The 25,071-nt window shown below is 39.0% G+C and overlaps 1 protein-coding gene across 1 annotated transcript; it reads right to left on the bottom strand.

Annotated features, from left to right (window-relative positions):
* Nucleotides 1–1,772: 1,772 nt before the first annotated feature.
* LOC113085431 (phosphatidylinositol 4,5-bisphosphate 5-phosphatase A-like) lies at nucleotides 1,773–23,307 on the bottom strand. The gene is made up of 13 exons (XM_026255128.1): nucleotides 22,909–23,307; nucleotides 19,735–20,168; nucleotides 18,654–18,761; nucleotides 14,230–14,338; nucleotides 12,898–13,014; nucleotides 9,610–9,785; nucleotides 9,071–9,182; nucleotides 8,744–8,853; nucleotides 8,212–8,413; nucleotides 7,508–7,645; nucleotides 7,309–7,392; nucleotides 7,102–7,206; nucleotides 1,773–6,215 (listed from the first exon to the last, which is right to left on the bottom strand). The coding sequence occupies exons 2-13, from the start codon at nucleotides 20,160–20,162 to the stop codon at nucleotides 5,946–5,948; spliced, it is 1,959 nt and encodes a 652-aa protein (XP_026110913.1). The 5' UTR covers nucleotides 20,163–20,168; nucleotides 22,909–23,307; the 3' UTR covers nucleotides 1,773–5,945.
* Between the last annotated feature and the right edge of the window lie 1,764 nt (nucleotides 23,308–25,071).

Here is a 25,071-nt window from a genome sequence, read left to right as displayed (position 1 = left end):
ACCTAATCATCTGAATCAACTAATTAACTCTAAACACCTGCAAAAGATTCCTGAGGCTTTTACAAACTCCCAGCCTGGTTCATTACTCAAAACCGCAATCATGGGTAAGACTGCCGACCTGACTGCTGTCCAGAAGGCCATCACTGACACCCTCAAGCGAGGGGGTAAGACACAGAAAGAAATTTCTGAACGAATAGGCTGTTCCCAGAGTGCTGTATCAAGGCACCTCAGTGGGAAGTCTGTGGGAAGGAAAAAGTGTGGCAAAAAACGCTGCACAACGAGAAGAGGTGACAGGACCCTGAGGAAGATTGTGGAGAAGGACCGATTCCAGACCTTGGGGGACCTGCGGAAGCAGTGGACTGAGTCTGGAGTCGAAACATCCAGAGCCACCGTGCACAGGCGTGTGCAGGAAATGGGCTACAGAGAAGCACCACTGGACTGTTGCTCAGTGGGCCAAAGTACTTTTTTCGGATGAAAGCAAATTTTGCATGTCATTCGGAAATCAAGGTGCCAGAGTCTGGAGGAAGACTGGGGAGAAGGAAATGCCAAAATACTTGAAGTCCAGTGTCAAGTACCCACAGTCAGTGATGGTCTGGGGTGGCATGTCAGCTGCTGGTGTTGGTCCACTGTGTTTTATCAAGAAATCTATATGTTTAATGGAACTTTGTCATTTGAATAATAATAATATATTATCATTGCGGAGATTAAAGTGATATTTGTTGCATTCCAGCAGGTATATTTTATTTATCTTTGTTTTGGGGAGAAATGTGACCCAGAATGATCTTAAAATTCACACAGGTCTGGGATTTGAGAATTACATTACACCACTCCATCACTAGTAAGATCTCTGATGAATCAGACTTTATGTGAAGATTTTAGCAGCACAGACACACAACACACATTTTACTTTGAAAATCTGCTGTGTCATATCGCAGCAGCAATTCAGACTCAAATGCAATCTTAAACTGATGATGACTCAGGTTTTTTTATTGAATATGACTCAATATGACCAAACCAGGGTGTGTGTGTGTGTGTGTGTGTGTGTTCTTGACACGGTCAGGATGAGACAGCAATTTATAGACACAAATCTCTGCACAATGGCACTGATTTACCCCACATCTCTCCATCCAGCAAGTGTTGCATCAGAAACAGGTGACAATCACACACTTGTACAGTATATACAGACGCTTCTGTGATAACTGTTCATGTTGTTTTTCTTATCAGTCACCCTGTGAATTAGCATTACATAACACAGAGGGAAGTTTTCTTCAGTAATGTTGTATGAGGCAAACCCTGTTATGAAAATGCCTTGTTGATGCCAGCGGAGAATTGCCAAACTGCTTTGAGCTGATAGAAAGAGTTAACTTACATAGCTGTGGTTCATGCAGATACACAAACGTGAACAAATCAGGCTTCAGTCTATCAGGGGTTCACTCATATATCTGATCCTAGAGCACAAAACATGCATAAGGGTTGATTTAAAAAAAAATAAGGTGTATGCATCTTCTAAAAGCTGGATAAACATGCTTTCCATTGATGCAACTATTTAAAAATCTGGAATCTAAAGGCAGCATTTTTTTTTTTTTTTTTTTTACAATTAATAATAATAAAAAAGATCTAAAAATTGAGTTACATGGGTGAATTTCAAGACAAGGTTATTCTTTAAGATGCTTTTAAATGAAGTATCTTATCCTCACCAAAGCTGCATTTTTGATGAACTTTGAACTGAAGTGTAGGTTATACATTTTCTCTATGAAACAGTATTACAAATATTCCACTTTCAAAAGGATTTATTTTCATTTTGACACCGATGTTTGACAGTGGTCTAAGGTAAGACACATTATACAACAACAACCGAGAAAAACGATTCGCAAGCCTACCAAACAGTGCATTCTGCTCCATACAAGTGTTTCATTATAATCAGGGTGAATATGAAGCAAACGGCCAGTGACATTTGCTTTAATGAACAATAAAGACACAGACCTGAAAAAAAATATATAAATTCATATTTTCAATATAATCATAAATCACCTTCTTTATGATGATTTCTAAGCACGCTGACCAGCAGAATCTAATATGCACATAATATCATGAATAAGAAAATAAATATAATCTTAAATAAAGCCTCTTCTCTGTTTTGGCACTGATTGTCATCTGTTCTACATCACATTTCATCTAATAATAATAATCTTTTCATCCAGTAACATTCCCTTTGCATGCTTATGTAATAATTTTTCAGAATAAAATACTATAAAAAATTAACTATCCAACCAAAATGATTCAAAGTATCATACACTCGCACTTGCCAAACATTTATTTGGCTTTGAAATGAAAATTAATTTTCCAATACTGCATCTTATTCATATTAGCTTTCAAATTTCATATGGTTAATGGAGTATAAAAATATAACGAGTATCAACAGGCCTGATCCTGGTTTTGGTTTCTTTTGGCAACTTTAAGCGTTGCTAATGAAACTAGGTTTCAATAAAACATCTCTGTGCAAAACTCACCGTTTAGTGGATGCGTGGCCATTGATATGATGCACTATTACCATTGATAGGGAAAATCAATAAGTCTGATCATAAAAAACTGTTAATAAATAGCACGTATCCTAATGTGGTGCCATTCGTTTTCAAAGAGTGTGAATAGAGTTCTGTACCAAAGACAAGGGTTTGTTCAAAATGCCAACCCTAAAAGTGATCATTGCATTAGCAAGCACCACTAATAAACATGCTTTCTGTGCTTTACATGAACCATGTTAAAACATACACAGGATCAGCCTTGAGAAGTGTGCAGAAAATAGAGACCACATACCTGAAACACATTACAAATATCAAGAATTGAGCTGCTTCCAGTTTTGTCAACAAAAAAAAATGCGGTTTTCTAGCTAGAGACTGTTAATGTATAGTTTTTCTAATAAAAAGCATCTTATTCCAGAATGCCTGATTGTGATTTCCAAACATACTCCAACAGCGAACTACAAAGAGTTGTTAAAAAAAGTGTTGAATGTCAAAGAACAACTGTCTTGAATGTCTCCCATCGCTTCTCGACTCCTCGACAATATTGAATTACCCTTGACACGTTCATGCAGAAAACATGTACACTGACACGCTTACTCTCACTCAGCTAACCATGTAAACAGTGAGACGGCACGCCACGTGTCCTAAGGCTAAGTAGTCATTGTACAAACATTTCTATGGGTTACGAACTACTAATCCAATAGACTACGATATCGGAGCACTTAGTAGAGCCCTGTAGACGACGTCAAAACAGATACTGTGACCCCGAAGACAAAAGACAAGATGAGGAATGAGAGAAGAGAAGGGGACGAGAGATCTTACCATGTAGGAGAAAGCCCTAGACAACACATACGCTAGGATCGCTACCACAAGTACAGTCATGATACAATACTAGACACAAATCAGACTAGAGATCAGATAGAAACCATGCAATCTCTGTTTAAAGTCAACATGAGGTCATGAAACTGATGCTGTTTGCTTTCTCAAAGCACAATTCTGGTTTATAGAGGTGTTCAATCTGACAGTGTTGCACTGACAAAGTCTTGGTGCAAACGCTGTCTATGCAACAAAGTTGAACACAGTTTAACTTTATGCAAATATGCAGCAACATTATGTTGCAATGTCTGTTAAAATTGGATAATACAGGAACGCCTAGCATCTAACAGCACAGCGATTTGGCAGCTCCTTCGATTCAAGCATGAATGCCCCTTAAGAGGCTGTTCACACAGAATGCGTTTTGCATTCCTCTGCTCTTCTTTTCCAATGTTTTTTCTACATAAACCTGCACTAGACTGACATTTCTGACCAATGCATCTTTTTGCTGCATCTCACATCTTTTTTTTTAGCAATCTTAACACATAGCACTGAAGTTAGAAGTTATTCATGTCTCCAGACCTTGCGTTTTTATTTTTCATGCCACTGTTTTAAAAAGCAGAACCAAATTCTTTGAATCAGCCCTTATAGTGCAAAAGTCACTGGTTGAATGCAACATTGAAAAAAAAAGTGTTTTTGTTTGTATTCTTCCATTAAATCGTATTTAAAAGTTTGTAGAAAGTTCCAAAAGAGGGCTGTTCACACAGAATGCGTTTTAGCATCCCGCTGCGTTTCTTTTCCAGTGTTTTTGTATGTAAACATGCACAGATGTTTTTGACCTTGACACTGTCCTGCATCTTGAGTTTTTAAACAAAATACGTTTTAGGTGCAGGGTTCATGAACGTTATATAAAAAAATGTGTCTGTATATTCTTCCATCTGATATACGTTTCTTTTTCAGTTGATGTCACAAAGCACTAGTCGATAACGTCCTGGATTTCTTTTGGCTGACTTTCCTGTTTTGCTCTGAAATACATGATGCAAATTTGGTTTGTGAACTGCATTTCATGTTGACTTTAAACAAGCAGGTCATAACTTTGAAATGATTTTTGAGAACATTTACCACAGGAACATGACGGCACAGCAGTCACTACTTTGAGAGTATCAGATATCTTCACTGTCCTATAAAATCGTAAAACGCTAAGAGTTGGTTAAGACGGTAATCCACATGAATAATATACAAACTGTACTTCACCGAGTGCTGCGTTTGCTAAGAGTCATCCCTTCATGTGTGAACCTGAGGAGAGAACATATTTGCATTTTCAGAGCATGTGAATATTGTCACATAACACCTTTCACTGTGCTGACAACAGCGTGTCACCTTTAGCAGACGTCTTCTATGGCAGCACACTTTAAAGTCATGAGCCTAGTGAACTGCCTCGCTCTCTACTCTCTACCTAACAAGGCAGCATCCTAAGCCAAATGTAAGTCTGTTAATGCACCACTTCACAAGAGCAGCCTGACTAATGCATGCAGCTGATTCCCTCAGACAGGGTCAGGTTACTCTGATGTAGAACCATTATGTAGCACACATAATTATTGCCTGAAATAGTCAATGAGAGAAAATATTTTTAGAGTGCATTAAGGGATTTCTCTTTTCTTTGAGGGGTTGCTGTGCCAAAGACAGATATCTTTCCAGACAGCATCAAATCTAGGAGTCTGGACTGAATCTACAGCTATGTTTCCATCCACCTATTTTTAATGCGCATTTTGGGATATCTCATTAAAAACGCCAGGATGAGCATAAATTCCAAAAATGTGCATAAAAATGTAAGTGCTCTGTTGAAGCAGATACATTTTTGTATATATTAACTACGACTGAGATAAATTTGCAGATTAGATACACTGATGTGCATCATAAAAATCATGTGACCTTGCACAAAAAGTCTGTCGTCAGAACATTTTCACAATTGCATTTCCAAACAGCAGACATCGGCCTTCAAATGCATGACTGCATTCATTGCATTCTGTCTGCATGCTCTGAGACACAAAAAAAAGACAGAGGCTTCTCGAATTGCAGAAAATTACTTTTTTCTTAGTGATATTTGGTTCCACTTCATCAGGAAGTGACAATTTTGTTCTCTTTGTCACGCTGGATGGAAACAGTGCTATATTCATTAATGTTTTATGCGATATTCCAATTTTGCACATAAGTTAAATTAGCAAATTTGGATAGAAACATAGCTTACAGCTCAACTAATGTTCACAACATAGCACTGGAAAACTTATTGGATCTGCTCCAATAAATCAATAAGAACCAGATGGAAGAAATCCATATGAATCAATTAACATGTACTGTATACCTAAGATTATTTCTTAGCGTGTCAGGTTTAGTCTTGTGCAGTTTGAGAGGATCAGGAGAAGAAGAATATGAATAGAATGACTACACAGAACAGGCACAAACAATTTAGTCTGCCCTCTTGTGTTTGTTGAAGGGAACGCTTATTTCTGCCCTGCAACATACAAGACAACATCACACGTACATCGACATCACAGACCCAGCAGAAACCCTGAACCCCCACAAATCTTCCTCCAGAGACGGTGCTGTGCTTAGCTAAGGTTCCTCTGGCTCAGCTGAGTTCGAGGTGTCCTCCGCAGCGACGGGGGCGTCTGAGGACCTGCTGGAGCTGCACGGTGCAGAGGTGAGTTTGGCGTGCGGTTCGTGGGGGTCAGCCGTCAGCTCTCGGGCTCGTCTGGAGCTCCAGCTGCTGCTCTGCTGCTCTTCAGAGTCACAGGAGTCGCTCTTCTTCAGCTCATCATCAGACGTGAAGTCAGAGCTGTCAGACGGACTCAGACCGGCTGCGCTGGACACCGGCAGTTGGATCTAAGGTGATATTAAAGACCAGAGACATATTCACTTAATATAAATAAATTTGTTATTTTAGTATTATTTATATTATTTACTCATTTTCAGAACATTCATATGTAAAATAAAGTGACCATCAAACATTAAACAACACATAGTTCAAAACGTCCTAACGTTACAGAATGAAGTGTTGTCCAGGAAGTGGTTTACATTTACATTACATTAGTGGTTTAGCGACTACATGTTTTGATCATCGTTCTGAATCAGATCTGGACGTAGACTTTGTCAAAATATTCTCTGCTTTTTGTTTAAAATGTGGTTGTTTTTTCATGAAACTTACCCACATTCATATGTGTTGCTAAAAAATAATGCATGAAGCTAGAATTTTTTTTAGCAGAGTCTCTGTTCTTTCTTTTTGACACATTGCATGTTCAGATATTCATAAAACAACAGATATTCATATTCCAGGGGCCACGAAAGTTTGTTCAAATGATAAAAAATGCTGGCGGTGACTGGAAACTTTGTTAAAATTTGTCACTCTGTATCTCCCAATAATGTGTCTTACCTATATTTTTATTTTAAATGCAAAGCATATGCAGTGCAATGCAATGATGATTCAAATATTAACAAATAAACTTTCCTCATGTTTCTAAGTTGTGTATGTGTTCATCTTAAATTGACATTTACTAATAATAATAAAAAAGGTATTCTTGCATTTATGCGCTTCATCTTTTTTTATCTCAGTTAGCTGTCATTTACAATTTGTACAATTTTAACCTAATCTTTAACCTAATTTTTATATTTTATTTTAGCTGTATTTCAGTTTCCGAAAATACACTGAATAGTTTCAGTGAGAAGAGTTTTATGGTGCATGCTGGAGTTAAAAGCTAAAGAGAAAGTGTACCTGGAATGGCTCGGTGACGCCCACAATGGAGCTCATATTGTTGCTGTAATAACCCAGTATGAAGTCCCCTGAATCCTTTGGCAATTCTTCCTCGGTAAAAATCACCTGGAGAGTCCAAATCAAAAACTCCTCATTCAAATTCACTAGGTGACTTACATACACAAGTCAAAGTCTTTCTGAGTGACTAAATGTATGTTGTGCCCTTACTTCGTGCTCCTGTCTCAGGAAATCAGACTCTTCCTGCTTGGCCCAAACGTAAGTCACATAATCTTTATGATGTTTAAACCCAACCTGTGAAAATACATTTTTGTACAACTCAAATGACACAAATTATATCTATATGTCTACATTTACCATCTTACTCTGACATGTAGATGCTCAGAACTGATGAGATGATTGAAATAACCTTGTAAAGTCCAATCCAGTCCCAAGAGCTTCGGGGAAAGTTGGGTGCCACCTTGAATTTGGCCACTGCATCTGATACCTCTCTCCATTCGTCCTCCACAGAGAGCGTTACCAAAGGCATGTCCGCCTTACATGGGAACTGCAAGGGCCATCACATTAAACACATCGCACAAACCCACCATTAAAGTTACTCTCAATAAGTGCAAAAATTGATGAACCTACAGTCTGTGCAGCATGGCTTTAACTTCATTAGTTTACCTAAAAATGAAAGTTAGATGAAAATGTACTGACCCTCACGCCATCCAAGATGTAGATGAGTTTGTCTCTTCATCAGATTTAAAGAAATTACTCAGTGATGGATCCTCTGAATGGGTGCCGTCAGAATGAGAGCATCTAAATTGCCCGTAAGAGATCTTAATAAAGCTTGACTAATAACGCTTCCTCCAGTGAAAGCTGAATTATTGTGATGTTTTTATCAGCTGTTTGGACTCTCATTCTGACGGCACCCATTCACTTCCACAGCTGAGCAAGTGATGCAATGCTACATTTCTCCAAATCTGATGAAGAAACTAACTCATCTCCTTCTTGGATAGCTGAGGGCAAACTTCTTTCTCTTTTCTGACCACCGTAAACAATCTCTGGATATTTCAGATCACCCAAAAACAGGACAAGTCATTTGAATCGGAAGCATGTTTGTGTGCTGACCTGCAGAGTGAACATAGAGGAGACGGGCTTGTGGTCACTGATGGTGTACTCCGTGTGACTGCGGTAAAAATGCTGCGACACACTGGTTCTGCTGCTTAGACCTGAGAAGGAGCTGCGCTTCGATGCGCTGGTGCTGACCGGAGCCATCGGCCTCAACCGCCAGAGTATGCGATCCGTCCACGCTGGCTTACGCTTCTTACCACTTAGAAAGACAAACTATCTCTTAGGTAACAATGCAACAGTGGTAACACTCAAGGACCAATTCTCACTATTAACTAGTTGCTTATTAGCATGCATATTACTAGCATACTGGCTCTTTATTAGTACTTACAGTATAAAGGACTCTCTGATACTTTTTGTGATTCAAATAAAAATAAGAGGTGAATTTGATACATAGTATACAGTATATTACTTGACGTGAGTGCACTAAAGAATTAACCCTTTGCAAGCCTTTCCAGCTGAAACTGTTTAGAAGCATGATTTGATTCAATTGAAAAATGCATGGATCTAACAGTATTAAATGTTCCTTCACCTGGTATCATACGTGTCTGTGCCCACATCAAACTTATATGTGGGAGGGAATTTAAGCGGCCCCTCGTGAAAGCCTTCGAGCACAGTCTCACTGTCTTTAGCTATATTCAGCTGCAGGACAAAAGAGGACAAATCTACGTTTAGTGTCACTATACCAGCACAGGGAAATCTATATAGATTAAACAAACATATTTGCATATTGCATTGTGTTTTGTCAATGTCTTGGCCTAAACTAAAAGATTGCAAGACAGTAGCTCCTTCTTCAAAGGCATTTCCTATTTTTATAATATTGACATAATGTGAAAAAATTGATCTTGGACAGACTGACCTGGTCTTTTTCCCATAATGTGGACAGTTTGTTACTGTCAATGGCTGCTTTCACAACTTGCATGTCCAGGTCCTCGATTCGGAAGTTCAGGTCTCCAAACCAGAAAACCACACTGAAAACATTTATATTTACAGATTTCAATATCAGTTTCCGGGTCATATAGCAAATCAATTTCATGGATTGGTCATGTGACCCTGGACCTATGAAAACTATGAGGGTCAATCTCTCGAAACTGAGATTTATACATCAGATGAAAGCTGAATATATAATCTTTTCATTGATGTCTGTTCTTTTTACGAGGACAATATTTGTCTGAGATGCAACTGTTTGAAAATCTGGAATCTGAGGGAGCAAAAAAAATCGAAATATTGAGAAAATCATCTTTAAAGTTGGCCAAATTAATTCTTAGCAATGCATATTACTTATCAAAACTGAAGTTTTAATATATTTATGGTAGGAAACGTACAAAATATATTCATTGTGTGTGAGAGAATGTGTGTGAGAAAGAGAGAGAGCGTGTGTGTGTGTGTGTGGCTCACTCGTGATCCAGGACGCCTGTAGCAGCTTGTACTTCAAACTGCTGCTGCTGAAGGATGCTTTCGAAGTCCTCCATGCGCTGGTCTGAGTTCTCCATGTGTGCGGGCAGATGACAGTTCAAGAAACAGATCGAGTGGCCGAACACGTTCATGCGAGCGCTGACGCCTCCTTTATTTCCCTGCAGAGACCACAGCATTTTTCTCATGAAGTCATGATCATCTCTAAACAGTTCTTAAATGTTTCTTGATAAGACTGTTTTTCCATGAAGCTAATAAGAGTGAAGACATTATATTTACTTAAAATAATAAAATCAACAAAAGAAATAAATCAACTTGGTAACACTTTATTTAAAGCCTTTAAATATAATACATTATAAAAGTAGTTTTAATGAATTCATTATGTCTTGTAATGCACATTATAATGCATTGTATGATCTGATGAATTATAGTAACCACAGTTATAATGCCATATAATACTTATCTATTATTATTTTTTTAATTGCAATGAGGTTTTACAAACTGGTGATTTATAGTGAATGACAGTAACCACAAGTATAGAGGATCACATTAACTATGAACATACTCCATCACGTTTCACAACCACAAGTGTTCATAAGTTTTAAAACATTATCTTTTTAATGCATTATACTTTCTAAAGGTGCAGCAATGAGTGATTATCATGTATTACAACTGTATTTACAGTTCCCTTTCAGTCGGTCACTCTCGACGCCACGTCGGTGACCGATGCAAAATGGGATATATCTAAACTAAACTAAACGAGCCAATGCACATTGGCATGCAATTATTGCATCCAGCTGCCGCTGATCACTGCGTGAGTATAAGAGGGCAGCAGGTGCAATGCATACCAGCTTTTCACTTCAGAGCCGAGCGTTAGTTTCGTTCTGCTCAGCCGTGTCTGCTGTGAACTACGAGTTCAGCACGCTCTCAGAAGTTTCGTGTGTTGGCGCTTCAGCGGCGGTCGTTCCTGTGTCGAGTGGATTGTACACTTCAGGCTGCACTACCCCAGCAATTCCCCTGTGCGCCTCAGCATTAAAAGAGCATTTCCTAAGGAGGAAATTTCTCTAAAAGAGCTGCACAGGTGCGTCTTTGTCAAGACGACGGATTGTCCTTATAAGGATGCCGTTTCACCCGTGCGTTTCTGGGTGCAGTCGTTGTCGCTGAGGTGGTTTTCGTGGATGAGTCATGTTCTCACTGCGGGAACATGACCATCTCTAGGTGACCTACCCCAAGAGGTAGTGAACACCATCACTTCGGCAAGAGCACCGTCTACGAGACAAGCTAACGCCTTTGAAGTGGAACCTGATCGTCGAGTGGTGTTCTTCTTTCCTTTCTGCAGCAAGGGCTCCCTCCACTCTCAAAGTCCAGGTTGCTGCTACTGCTGTGTACCATGACCCCATGAATGGGAAGTATTTGGGTAAATATGGCCTCATCGTCAGGTTCCTTAGAGGGGCCAGGAGGTTAAATCCTTCCCGGCCCCCCTTTATACCCTCTTGGGACCTGACTCTAGTGCTTAAATCGCTACAGCATTCAGTGGAGCTCAAGTTTCTTTCATTGAAAACTCTGCAGTTTGGGCCGGCTGACTCCCAGGTAATCCCGAGGTGCCGGCCTGGCTACGGGCCCATGGTTCCCACTACACCCTTCAAAGACCAAGTGGTGAACCTGCGCTGCCCCTGGAGGAGGCAGACCCAGCCCTGGCTGTGCTTTGTCCCGTCCGAGCATTAAGGTGTTACGTAGACCGGACACAAAGCTTCAGGACCTCAGACCAGCTCTTTGTCTGTTATGGAGGCCGGCAGAAGGGGAGTGCCATCTCTAAGCAGAGGATGGCCCACTGGATTGTGGATGCCATAACCCTGGCTTATCAGGCTCAGGGTGTGACCTGCCCGTTTAGGTTGCGAGCTCACTCAACTAGAAGTGTTTCATCCTCCTGGGCACTGGCTTTTGGCACCTCACTGACAGATATTTTTGTAGAGCTGCGAGCTGGGCGACCCCTAACACGTTCGCTAGGTTCTATAGCCTTCGTGTAGAGCCGGTATCCTCCTGTGTTCTCACCTCAAACGGGTAGTGGCACTGAGAGGCCCCGGTTAGTGTCGGCTTGCTTAAACTGCTCAAGAGTGTCCGTCCTGTAGACCTTGAGATCCTCCATCACCCTAAGCAGCTGGACGCGGTGGGATGTCCGCCGCCAGACCTTCATGATGAATCCGTGAGAACCATGGAAGGGTGGGTTCCATATTGAGACCTAAGCGGTACTCGTATGTGTATAGTCCACGGTATAGCCTTAGGGCCAGTGTTTCCATAGCAGACTTCTGCCTTCCCAAGAGGGTTTTAATCACCTCAAATTTCTCCATATACACCTAAATGCTATATGTGTATTTTCTTCCGAGACCTCCATATGTATGGTAACCCTCGTTCCCTGAAGGAGGGAACAGAGACGCCACGTCCTGTCGTCATTGTTGCTGTACCGCCACTGAGCTGCTGCGTCCCCGGCTCGGCTCCTCAGCGAAAAGCTGGTATGCACTGCACCTGCTGCCCTCTTATACTCACGCAGTGATCGGCAGCAGCAGGATGCAATAATTGCATGCCAATGTGCATTGGCTCGTTTAGCTTACACTCAAAGTAGATTAGTCTATCGAAGCGATATCCCATTTTGCGTCGGTCACCGACGTGGCGTCTCCGTTCCCTCTTCAGGGAACGAGGGTTACCATACGTAACCGAGACGTTACTTATTAGATCATGCAATGCTTTATTAGGTGCATTACAAGGCACTATTAATGCATCTAAATACCTTTATAGTACATTTTATATACAAAAAGGCTTCAGGTAAAGTGTTATTTATCAAATTATTATTAAGCAGCTTTAAATATTATGCAGTTTTCATCAAACCTTATAGAGGTTTATGCACTATGAATTCAGATGAATAGGAGGTTTCTTTATAACTTATTAATACCCAGGGAAAAAAACTATCTGGCTTCTGTAGTTTAATCATTCACTTTTTTTTCAAATTTGACATTGTAATTCCAGCTTTTGAGAGCGGAGTTTATCATTTTATATTCATTAGGTGATCAGCGTGTTATTAATATTTCAGTAACGCACTGCATGAGATATTTGACAGAACCTCGTTAACAGCTTCCTTTAACCTTTCATATCTGCAGACGAGGACTCAATGCTCAGCATACACTGGCAGACATATCAGCTGAGGAAGACTCTGATAGAGAACCGCACGTTTGCATCAGAAAGGGGAAGTGTGAGCTTGGCCGTGGAGAGATAACGTACCCAGATCCCACCGAGGCCGGTGCGAGTGGTCTGTGTCTGAATGCCTCTCAGGAACGGCAGGTGGAAGTACTTGGAGAAGACCAGCAGCAGCATTCCCTGCATCCTCTGAGAGGTGACCTACACACACACACACACACACACACACACAGAAGATGAGAGGAATGGAAGTGAATCAGAAGAAATGGACATATTTCCTGCATCCAGATAATTTATTGTCTTAAAATGTCCTTAACCTATCACTTGCTCTCTAATTCAGAGGAAGAAAGAAAACTAGAACCATTAGGGATTGTTTTATTAATTGAAATAAAGCGGAAATAAAATTATGAATATTAGAATAAAACCTAATTTAAAAATTGAAAAGTTTTAAAACTGTTTAACTGAAATAAAATAAGTTAAAGCACTACACTTACTAAAAGTAAAACTAAAACAAAAAATACAGCTAAATTGAAATATATAAAAATAAAACAAAAAATTAAAATAAACAAGCAGAAAAAAAGACCATAAAAATAATAACTCAAATGACTGATAATCAGAAGTTATTCTACAATCAGGTTATTATAAAGTAAAACCTAAAAAAATAAAATAAATTCCATTACTTGATACAAAATAAATGTTATCTGAAATAAAATAAAATAAAATATGAAAAACTTAAATGACCAAGCCAACTTTTCTCATTGTTGCTTACTTTATCTTGAAGTGCTAAAATAACCCAAAATAAATAAACTGAAACTATTAAATTAATTCATTAAAACCTATACACATACAATTAACTATATATACAACATAAAATATCAGGACAAACATTAACAAAAACTGTAATACAGTATCTGTAATTTCCAATGTGATTAAACAGAAGTGATTTCAATTATCTCTCACACAAACACACACACACACACACACAAAACAATATATATATATGTATAGAAAAGAATCAGCCCCCTTTAAAAATAATCAAACATCCAAGTTAAAGATAAACCACACACTTTTTGTTGAACCAACCTTTGCTTTAATTCCAGCTTTAGTCTTTAGGGATTCATCTCTACTAACTTTGACCATCTTCTTATTTTTTCTATACACACTAAATACTGCATGCAACATGATGTGGAGTATGCCACGCTGTGTTTATATGAGATTATTTTTCCACAAAGAAAAAAAAAGCATGATAAAATGATTTCGGATTCTCGAAACATGAGCCGTATGACAGAGACAAATACCAGCAAAGAGATTTTCATCCGCAGCCACTCAGCCACTATTACATAATGACCCCTGAGGCTCTAATGACAACATCACGGATGTGTGTGTGTGTGTGTGTTTAAAGGGAACATTACTGACCAGTACATATCCAAAGGGGCTGAGAGCGTCCATGCAGACCTCGCTCCACTGGTCAGTGAAAAGAACATCTTTCAGTCTTTTGTTGATCATAGAGTTCACTTCCTGTAAGCTGAGAGCGGGAGCAAGAAAACACAGACAGGAGATGAAGCTGACATTCAAGGACTGAACATCTCGGAAAGGAGAGGCAGAACAGAGCTCGAGGCAGAGGCTAGATGTTTCTGTATCTCTAGTGTGCTTATGTAGGTCATGTGCTACATTATGACCTTCACATTACAGCGTTATAACACACTAACCTCGTCTCTTCTGATCAAACTCTTGCTCTACACACAACCATGGCTTTGCTCGAGGCTGTGGATCTGAGATTCAGCTGATTCAGTTATTAGCAGTTCATTAAGTCGCATGCAGCTGATATGTTGCTGTTATTAAAATTAAAATATTGTGCTTTTCTAAAATGAATCATGCAATTTCAAATCCATTACATGAAGTATTCTCAACCACAAACTCAGTAACATTTTGTCTCTTTTTAAAGAAAAGAATACTTTAATTTAGCAAGGATGCATTAAACTGATCAAAAGTGACATTAAACTATTTTATAATATTACAAAAGATTTCTATTACACATAAATACTGTTCCCTTTCAAGGGAACTTCGAACTGCGTCCTCTAGGGGTCACTATGGGGAACACCTCGTCGTCACCCCTGTCTGAAGCATACATTGAAAAACTATAAACAAGCACCGGGACAACACGTCATTCTGTTCTTCGTCTTCACTGACTGTTCTGTTTGAAGCGTGCATCTGAAAGAACTGGTAAGAGCGATCTTTCTCTGTCTATCATGGCGACTACTAGCAAGCGTTTAGACAATGTGTGCATCCGTGTCGAGTTATTTGACACCTGATGACACGCAATCTTTGCTTCATTTGTTTGGGTGCAGAGCACGCACGCGATGTCTTTGAGGAGGCAATCGGCGTGCATTGTGAGCCTTCTTTCAAGGAAAAAAGCTCCGCTCTCGTTCGTCTCTCTTCCGGAAAAAAAAGAAAGAAAAAGGCAGCCATCTGCTTCCCGCGGTTCAGGACCTGCTGCTGCTGAGGCACGGAGGAGAATGAGCTTGTGAGAATACAGCTGGATCTGTTTGAATGTTTTAAAGAGGGATTTTCCTTTCGCGCTCGTAATGGCGGCGGACGAGAGAGAGTCGCGGGAGGATGATGTTATATCTTTAACACTTTCTGATACTGAGGTTAGTGCTCTAGATTTTTAACTTCTGCTTTTATCACCCCCTTCCAAATTCTCCTGTAACCACCAGCTCTCCACCTGATTGAGGTTAGGTGGAAACCTCTCGCATAACAGTCTCCTATGCTGGACCTATAATGTTTTTTGGCTGGTTTTATGTTCATAGCAACCACCTGACTGATGGTCCAGACTAAAAGGAGGCGCCCCTTGAGCGGGGCTCCAGCGCAGGAGGGTGGGTGAGTATGTAACCCTCTCTATATATACTTATGTGTATTAAATTGCCGGTGGTTACTTGTCTACTAATAAACTCAGTGAGTTTCCTTTGCAGTGCTCAGTTAGAGTGTTTTCTAAACAATCGCCAGCACCAGCCATCCGGCTTCATGTTCCGGTATTAGGTGGCTGAGATCACAGGTTTCTGAGGGAGCCTCCTTGATCATCAGGCCTGGCACAGCACTGCAGGGAATTTCATGGATGTCCGGCCAGGTCACCCCGAGGTGTCTCCTGGCCGCTTAGGGGTGCTGTCGCATCTAGCGGGAAGTGGAGGTGGCAGTTACAGAAGTCTTCTTGTATATGCTGCCTCAGGTGATGCTCCCCTCGCCACAGGTTTGTAAAATTGAGCTTGCCTCTCCCGTGAGATTCAGCGCCTCTGCGATGCTTAGGAACCTTTAAGTACACACGCTAAGCTTTGTATACTTTCTCAAAACCACATGGTGGTCAGTGTGCATGTAAACATTTTGCACACTTTCTGAAATCCACGTAAGTGGTAAGTGTGCACTCAAGACTCTGTGCACTTTCTGAAATCCTGTACAGTAAGGGTTACGCGCTCCACTTCATTCCCTTTCTTGAGATGATTAGACCTTGGTTCCTTGGGCGTCATTCAGCTAGTGTGTATTTATTTATACACTTCAAGCATCGCTTCCCTCAACGTTAGGGGCTGTTTGGGTGATTCTTGTGGTAGTTTACCAGTGCTCCCCTTTTTCCAATAAAGGTCGCCTACTGTATGAGCGCGCTACTCTGAGCTCAGAGTTCTCCTCTCATATGAAACTGACTTCTCTGTTTTTTTTACCCAGAGCGCTCCAGTATTGTTTCCATAGATCGAGTGGATGACTCTCAAATCTACTGTTTAGAGATGCAACATTCCATCTATGAGCTGCTCTGTCAGAGTGCCACGAGAGCACCTCCTTAGAACAGAGTTGAAAATCCATGCTATGTTAAGTGTGCATGTGAAATTTTGGCACACTTTCTGAAATCCACACTGTGGTAATTTGTTGTATGTAGCTTAGGCCTTTGACCGTAAGGGGTGCTGTCACAGAGAGCCGTCTAAACTAGAGATCGACCGATATGGGTTTTTCTATAGCCGATGCCGATGTTTAGAGGTCAGGGTCAGCCGATGGCCGATATGTGCTGCCGATTTTTAGGGCCGATATCTTGGAGTTTTCCCCTTGATTTGCATGCTAAAATGTCACACTAATAATAAGTGGATGCACAACACATTTTTTCTAAACCTATCATAATTTATTGAGCACTGACTTGAACCATCTCTTCATTCATCTTAATTTAGTGCACTGCACTGTATTAAAATAAAAAAAAAATTATCCAAAGTTAACCAAACAAATTAATAAACTGACCAAGTATTAAATATATAAAACAGGCAATATATATATATATATATATATATATATATATATATATATATATATATATATATATATATATTATATATATGTCAATCATTTACATAAAAGTTTTAGAGCATTTACATGTATCAAGTAGAATTTTTCAAGTTTGTTGGAACATAAATGTAAACTTAAATATACATTTAAATAAATACAATTTTAGAAATAAAAATCAATTAAACTGAAAAATATAAAAAAATAAATATATAAAAAATAAATAACAGTAGTGCTGCAAAGACACTAGCAACCAGCAACATTTGTGTTTGGTATAAATGACACAGAACACCTAAAGCGCATTCTAATTTCGAACTTACATCGCAGTCTGTTCATTATTAAAATAAAGTACAGTCAACCAAACATTTAAAAAGTTACACTGGTCAGTTTAAATACACCCTATACCGGTCCTCTCTGCTGTTATGCAAAGGACGTTTTTGTTCATGTGAAGAGGATGATTTTTTCCGTCTAGTTTACATTAAAAAAAATATTATAGTTTAACATTCAGATACATTGCGAATATGGAAACATTTGGATATGTGCAGAACGAGACGTGAGCAATAACCTCCAAATACATCTAGTCAAACCCGCGCTCGCTCGTCCTCGTATGGACTTAGTGCACATGGCATAATATCTTCTTTTTAACATAATAATAAGGACTTCTCATCTCCCAGTCTGCTGTGATGAAGTGAGCAGTTATCATCACAGAGCTCTCCGTCCTCCTGGACCTCCACCCGTCTGTCGTCAGCGCAACAGAGGATGCTCGGGATAGTTTATCCACAACTTTTTTCTTCTCCTGTTCATAAAGATCTGGCACAATCTTTTCACTCTAACCTCTTTCCTTCATCATTATATCTGACAGGGAAGCCAAAATGCGCGGGGAATCGTTTAACAGAACTGTAAATTAGCATATTATAATGATTTCTGATGGATCATGAGACACTGAAGACTGGTGTAATGATGCTGTCAGAAAAAACATTTTACAATATATTAACCTAGAAAAATTCTACTTTAACCTGCAAAAAAATCACTGTTTTTGATCCTATAAATGCAGCCTTAAAAAGCATAAGAAACTTTCAAGAACATCTTAAAAATCTTCCAAACTTTCAAATGAAAGTGTAGATCAATCAAGTTTCTTGATTTGTATTTCATCATGGTTACAAGTACACTGACCTCGGCAAAATCAGGAAAATCACAGAGATTCTTGGTTTTTTAAAAATAAATATTAACATGTTGTGTGGTGCACTGAAATTATTAATTAAGGCCATTACTGTCCAGTTAAACACTTCAACCCTGTGGCATATAATCGAAAACCATTAGTAACAGGATTCAATGAAAACCATACCTTTTGACTACTACTACGAATACTAGAGGAGTGTAACAACTTATGGTGGTAAAGACAAATATAATTTCTTAAAAATTTTACAGTAACCTTGAACATAACTCAACAGAAATGCATCTGTGATCACTTTTCACGCCGAGCACCTTTCATTTAGAAAAGTGAAGGCTCTCAATGGAAATCTCACCCTATAATATACATGTCTGTGTTCCCATCGCCAACATTGAGACCCAGTAATGAAGTGATGTCTTCCGGAGGCATGGCTGAGCCCACGTTCCACGTGATAATGTGCACCCTGTTGGCAGAATGAGACATTAGACATCGGCGGTTATGAGTTAGGTGTGCACTGACAGTCACCAAGTCTCTGCTGTTGGTTATTAGTAGGCACAGTATCCAGCAGATTTAGTATGCAACTGTACCAAGGCAAATGTGAGCGTTTTCTCTTGTAAATGTTGGATATCTTTTAATTGGGACACTGAAAGAATGAAGCTGTGACTGTTGACGCTGACAGATTGTGGATTTGGCCTAGAATTCATTTGTTCAATTAACAAACAGCTTGAAAGATAATATGCAAACAAGTAGCCTTGCGGCATATTAGTGAATAAACAAGGTAAAGAAATGAAAAGGGAGTGAGAACATCATCAGGACAATTACACACAACACTGCACAGTCGTGAAAAGCAACCTAGTTTTGTTGTGTTACATCACATCACTTCGCAGTTAAATATATTAGTAAATCTCTCACTGGAAACCCAAACAATGTTAGCAATTTATAAATATTCAGTATATTTTTCAATAATTGCACCATCATCTCTCGACTATTAAAACTCTTCTTTTATTTCAAAGAGACAGAATTAATTGTAAAATATACATCTATTTAAAAAGAATAGTTTACTCCTGAAAAAGGATTTCCTCATCCTCATGTCATCCAAGATGAAGATGTGTTTGTTTCTTCATCAGGTTTGGAGAAATGTAGCATTGCATCAGTGTCTCATCAATGGATGCTCTACAGTGAATGGGTGCCGTCAGAATGAGAGTCCGAAAAAACATGAATTGTATTATAAAACTAAAATAAAAACAATAGAAAAACCCTTAAGATAACATGCACAAAGAAACAAAAGCATCTTAAGCACACAGAATAACTTGAGTGATTAACATCCGTAATTGTAATCGCGATTAGAATCAGATTAATTGTGCAGCATTTTCAAAGTAATATTTCCACTCTTGGCCAGAAACTGAAACCACAATACAACAGAGTTGAAATGGTACCTGAAATCCTCCAGCAGCTGCGTCTGAGTGTCGGCGGTCCCAGCGACGGACAGGGCTCTCTGCGGCTGCAGGGGGGCATCAGACAGTGGGGGTCTGTAAGACTGGGTCTGAGGAAGAGAGGCGGCCCTCATTGCCATGTGGCTCCGGGACACTGCAGCGTGTCCTAAAAGCTTGTGTTCATGTCCATGATCAACACTGAGCTCCGAGGGCTGACTGGAGCTGCTCAGCTGCTGCGCTTCAGCAGACTCTGGAGGTCTGAGCTCCGATACCTCAAAAGATCCTTCCACTCGTGGGCTCCTCTGGGGCCGGCGTGGCCTGGCTGGAGCCGGAGAAGATGTGGAGGATGGATCTGCTGGTCCTTCTGCTTGTGCAGATGATGCCAGATCATTAGTCTGGCACTGGCTTTGAATCTGCTGCTCTGGATCCATCCTTATCTAGCAAAAAGTAGCACACCAGTCCATGAATCAGCGCGTGCTTTTTGACCCTGTTTAACTTGTTAACTTCTCCTCACAGTGAGGCATTTAAAAACTAAAGGGGCATGTCAAAGGCTGCTCCCTTCATTTCCATATGCAAAATCTGAATGGTTTGAATGAATTCATGTAAACAGCAACACCTTGTTAAAAAAAGCGGACTTTAGCAAACCTTTCAAAAGAGTAGAGAAATAATACCATGTACAAACTGAATGTAATGCTTCCAGACACTTAATTGCATGCTAATTACAATGATATTAAAATGCACTTGCAGTCAAAGTCCACATGCAATTTTGTTATTATTTTTGTCTTTTAAATACGCTTATAGTGTGCACATAATACCAAACAAAAAAAAAAAAAGCACTCAGTAAATAAGTTTAGACTACTTGATTTAAATTCAAGTTGCAATTTAGTACATTAAAAATATATTAACTTTAAATGCAAAATGTGCTTACATGTGCTTTAGGATACTATTCAACTGATCAAAATAAGTATACTTCATAGGTTATTAAAAAAAAATGATTTAAATTGTTCTTCAAAACTTTTAATTTGACATTAATACAAAGTGTACTTTTTAAAAGTCATGAAAGTGTTTAAATGGTCTTTTATGTCATTCAATCTTTTGTGTGTGTGTGTGTGTGTGTGTGTGTGCACATTTAATACTATTAAAGGCACTTCTTTGCATTGCCTAGCTTTATCTTAAAGGGTTAAATATCTGAAATCCTTTTGGTTTAGGTTTGTCCATTAAAACAGGAACAGGAACAGGAAGCAAACCCACACAAGCAGTAATAATAACACGGAGTTGTGTAATTTTAGAAAGTTCTTTGAAGACGTCTTCAACAGAAATACAACATTAGAATGAAGGGTTTTTTTTGGTTTGAATGATTTTTCTGTTCAGAATTGCATTTTTTAATAATTGCAGTAAAGTATTCAGTATGTGATTACATCAAAAACAATGTAGACTAAACACTCGGTTAATATTTGTTCAGTTGGATGAATTGTTAAACGTACTACAGAAGTTCTTCCAAGGTGATGGGTTTCATCTCTAGCTTCAGGGAAGTCTATTCTAGTTTGAAATGACTCTCTCTGAAATGACGGATGACAGGCTGGACAAAAAAACTAGACTAGACAGAGACACACAGCTGTGAAAGGTCCCTCCCCGCAGGAGACACTGCTTATAGTTCCTCATTCATTTCGAAACACTCCATGATACACCAAATGCCCAAAATTACGAAATGCATACAGTTAACATTTGGGGAAGTGACTGCAGTGTGCTAAACACCGTGAAAAACACCTCTGTATGATTATCGGCATGATCAAAACATGAAAGAACCTGTTCAAATGTGAGCATCAAATAGATTTATTTCTTCTTTCAGTCATCGCTGTATTGCATTGCATTGTATCACAAAGCTGAGGATTTAAATGTCATCTTTTTAAGAAAAGAAATAGAGGGACAACTAATATATTTTATGCATTTTGTGTAAGCAGTCTGTTATGAAGGTATCATTGATTTACATTACTATCAGAAGTTCATTGTACTTCTTGGTCATAACCACAAATGCACCTCTGAAGAAAACTGTGGTGTTTTATAGAAGCCATAAATGCCTGATGTATCAAATAGTCTGTTCTATTAATAAAATAAAATAAAATCAGACTTGTATTTCATTTGGCAGGCTTTACAGGGTTAAAATCACTTAAACCCCACACTACTCTCAACAATACAAACACAATTATCCAAGCGCAGTGTGAAGATGAAAAAACAACACTTAAGACGAATAAATACAAGAATATTGAGACAACAGCCAGATTTTCAAATAGTATGTTTCTGCACAGCCGACATGCTCTTCATCTCGCTGTGCTCTGCTTTTTTCTGTATTGACAAGACTGTAACAGTCAAGCACACGTCTGCATGTATTTGCTTATCAGTTTGGAAAAATGCAAAACATCTAACCAGCAGGAAAAGAAAAGAGACAAAAATATAGACTCCACCTAGCAATGAACCTGATGCAATGAGTCATTGTGTATGTATTTGAATATGCATATATACACACACAAATAGACCCACTTGAATGGATGCATGCACAGTTCCAGCAGTGAATCATTGTGTATGCATTTGAATAGATTTTATTAACTACACATGGTGCATTGTTGTTTTATTACTGGTTGTTTATAAGCAATATAAATATTGCAATACTTTTGAATCATGGTTACACACCTGAGGCTGGAGACTGAGAAAATGCTGAAGGTGACCTTACAGTAATGTGCATTATGACCTGCTTCTGTGTCTGTGTGTGTTTCAACAGAGGACGGATGGAGAAGCTTTGAAATCTTTCGATATTTGATTGTGCAAATTAAACTGCAAGGTTGTTTGCGATGGCTGCTCAACCTTTGAATAATGCCACTGTCACACGTCTCTCTTTCAAATGCACAAACACACAGATTCCAAACATTTATACTTTCATAAAAACATATTGTAAAACTTAATAAAAAACTGGCAGAAAAAACAACAACACGTAAACAATCCAGTATCAGTTTAACACCACTGAAACAATGGCAGAGACACATTGTAATAACAATAACATTACATATACTATTACATTATGTACAATTTATAAATCATATCATGTTTGAGCAATCACTCTACACGTTTGCTTTATTATATATTACAGTTAAGTCATTGCAGTGTGTGCATCAGTCTTCTTACCCAATTTCCTCTATCAAGGAAGACTGAAGAGAGCTGCTGGTATGTAGTCAGGAAACCAGACTAACTGACAAATATATTCGTGTTCAGACAGCTTCGCAGACATCAAACGAAGCGCATCATCATGCGACGATATTGTCCGAGCTGATAATCGTGAACGCGCGTTCACCCAATCCACTGTGTGTCTTCCGGTGACATTAACGGCGAAGGACCTTGAGCTTTAGCGAGAGGAGGAAATGGGTCGCTGGGGGCAGATGCATGTCATCTTCGGATGCTCTTCGACGTGAACTGGTTTGAGCGTGCGTGCTGTCCTCCAGTGCTTCTGCTCGATACATCCACTATTATTATGACCGAGGACGTAACGCTTGTCACATGGGCTTCCACTGAAGCTCCACTACACATACATTTTTTTTTTTTTTTTTGCATTATTTATTTGCAGCCAAAAGGTTAAAGGTTTATGTTTATCATTTATCATTGGTTTCAGGCTGTGGTTCAGTGTAAATGATAACCAGCGCGCGTCATTTTTTCCTGTTCTCTCAACACTGTTTTAGCCATTTAAAGAAATACCGAGCGCAGATAAAGGCATAGTCCACCCAAAAATGAAAATAAGCCCAGGTTTTACTCACCCTTCAAACATCCTAGGTGTATATGATTTTCTTCTTTCAGACGAGTACAATCAGAGTTATATTAAAAAATGGCCTGGCTCTTCCAAGCTTTATGATGGCAGTGAATGGGTGTTAAGATTTTGGAGTCCAATAAAGCGCATCAATCCATCATAAAAAGTGCTCCACACGGCTCCGGGGGTAAATAAAAGCCTCCTGAAGCGAATCAATGTGTTTTTGTAAGAAAAATACCCATATTTAAAACTTTATAAACCATAATCTCTAGCTTCTGCTAACTGTCATACGCGGGTACATGAGAAAGTGGCGTTCTAGCGGATGTTGTAGGACGTAGAACGTAGTGTAAGCTCCGGTGTGAAGTGATGAACACGGAAGCGCAGAGGAGAGAGCAAAACAAAACACCGGTATGTGCCAAAAAATTTACGAAAAATGTCAGATTTTGATATAAGCCAAGAGAAGACTTTGCTTCCTTTGCTCCTGTAGACTAGATTATTTTACATTTTGTTAGTTTTGCGGCTTTCAGAATGAATATATAATTTTAATATATATATAATATATAATTGGGTGTTCCAACCCAATGACAAAATTTACACTTAGAAGATTCATTAAAAATTTACAGTCTTGTTATTGACGATACAGATTAGTTTAGATTACTTAATTCACTCCTTCAGCTTCACAATCAAATGCTTTGAATCATTTTCATCTAAAAGTCTCAGTCTTCCAGTGAAATGACAGACTCTTCTCTGGTGATGTATGCCATACTTGTAATCATTTAGTCTGCTTAAACCACTCCCCTTTTTTACAATCCACTACAAAATCACATTCAGATTTGTCTCTATCCAATCAACAACTGATTGATAGAACTGGCACGTTTCTTATTCAATAATCCACTGCTAAGATGTACATTACAATACAACTAGTATTCTGAACCAGTTTGAACCTGTAACTTTGCCTTTTTTGTAAGATATCGTAAGTCAGCTTAAACCATCGGGATCGGCCCTTGATGTTCTTCCCCCTAAGTTTTTTAAAGAAAGTTTTGAGATGAATGGATCTTATGTTCAAATGATTATGAACAATTTCCTTGTGAATGGTTTTATACCCGAGGACATGCCATTATTCATCCACTTTTTAAAAAGCCTGATTAAGATTCAACAGTTTTGTCAAATTTTAGGCCAGTTTCTTTCTTTTATGTCTAAAATTCTGGAGATCATTTTTCCCTTTTTTTGGAAGCATTCCAATATATAGGTTTTAGAAAATAGCACTCTTCAGAAACAGCACTGGTAAAGGTTTTAAATGATATTTTATTAACTGCTGACTCTGTGCTGTAGGAGTGCAGTGTTTGACACAGCTGACCATGCAGTTTTCATTTCACGACTGGGGTATTGTGCAATGCTTTTAAATGGTTTCAGTCTTATTATTACAACAGAAAATTTACAGAACAGAAGCTTTTCTGTTAATATTGGAGCATTCACAACAGGTGCTGCTCCTCTTATTTGCGGCGTTCCTCAAGGCTCTATCCCTGTTACGATTTTTTTTCCACTGTAAA

This window comes from Carassius auratus, chromosome 5, assembly GCF_003368295.1.
Source record: "Carassius auratus strain Wakin chromosome 5, ASM336829v1, whole genome shotgun sequence".
Taxonomy (NCBI): Eukaryota; Metazoa; Chordata; class Actinopteri; order Cypriniformes; family Cyprinidae; genus Carassius; species Carassius auratus.
The sequence above is the reverse complement of the archived record's forward strand: the minus strand, read 5'-3'. Positions and strand labels throughout refer to the sequence as shown.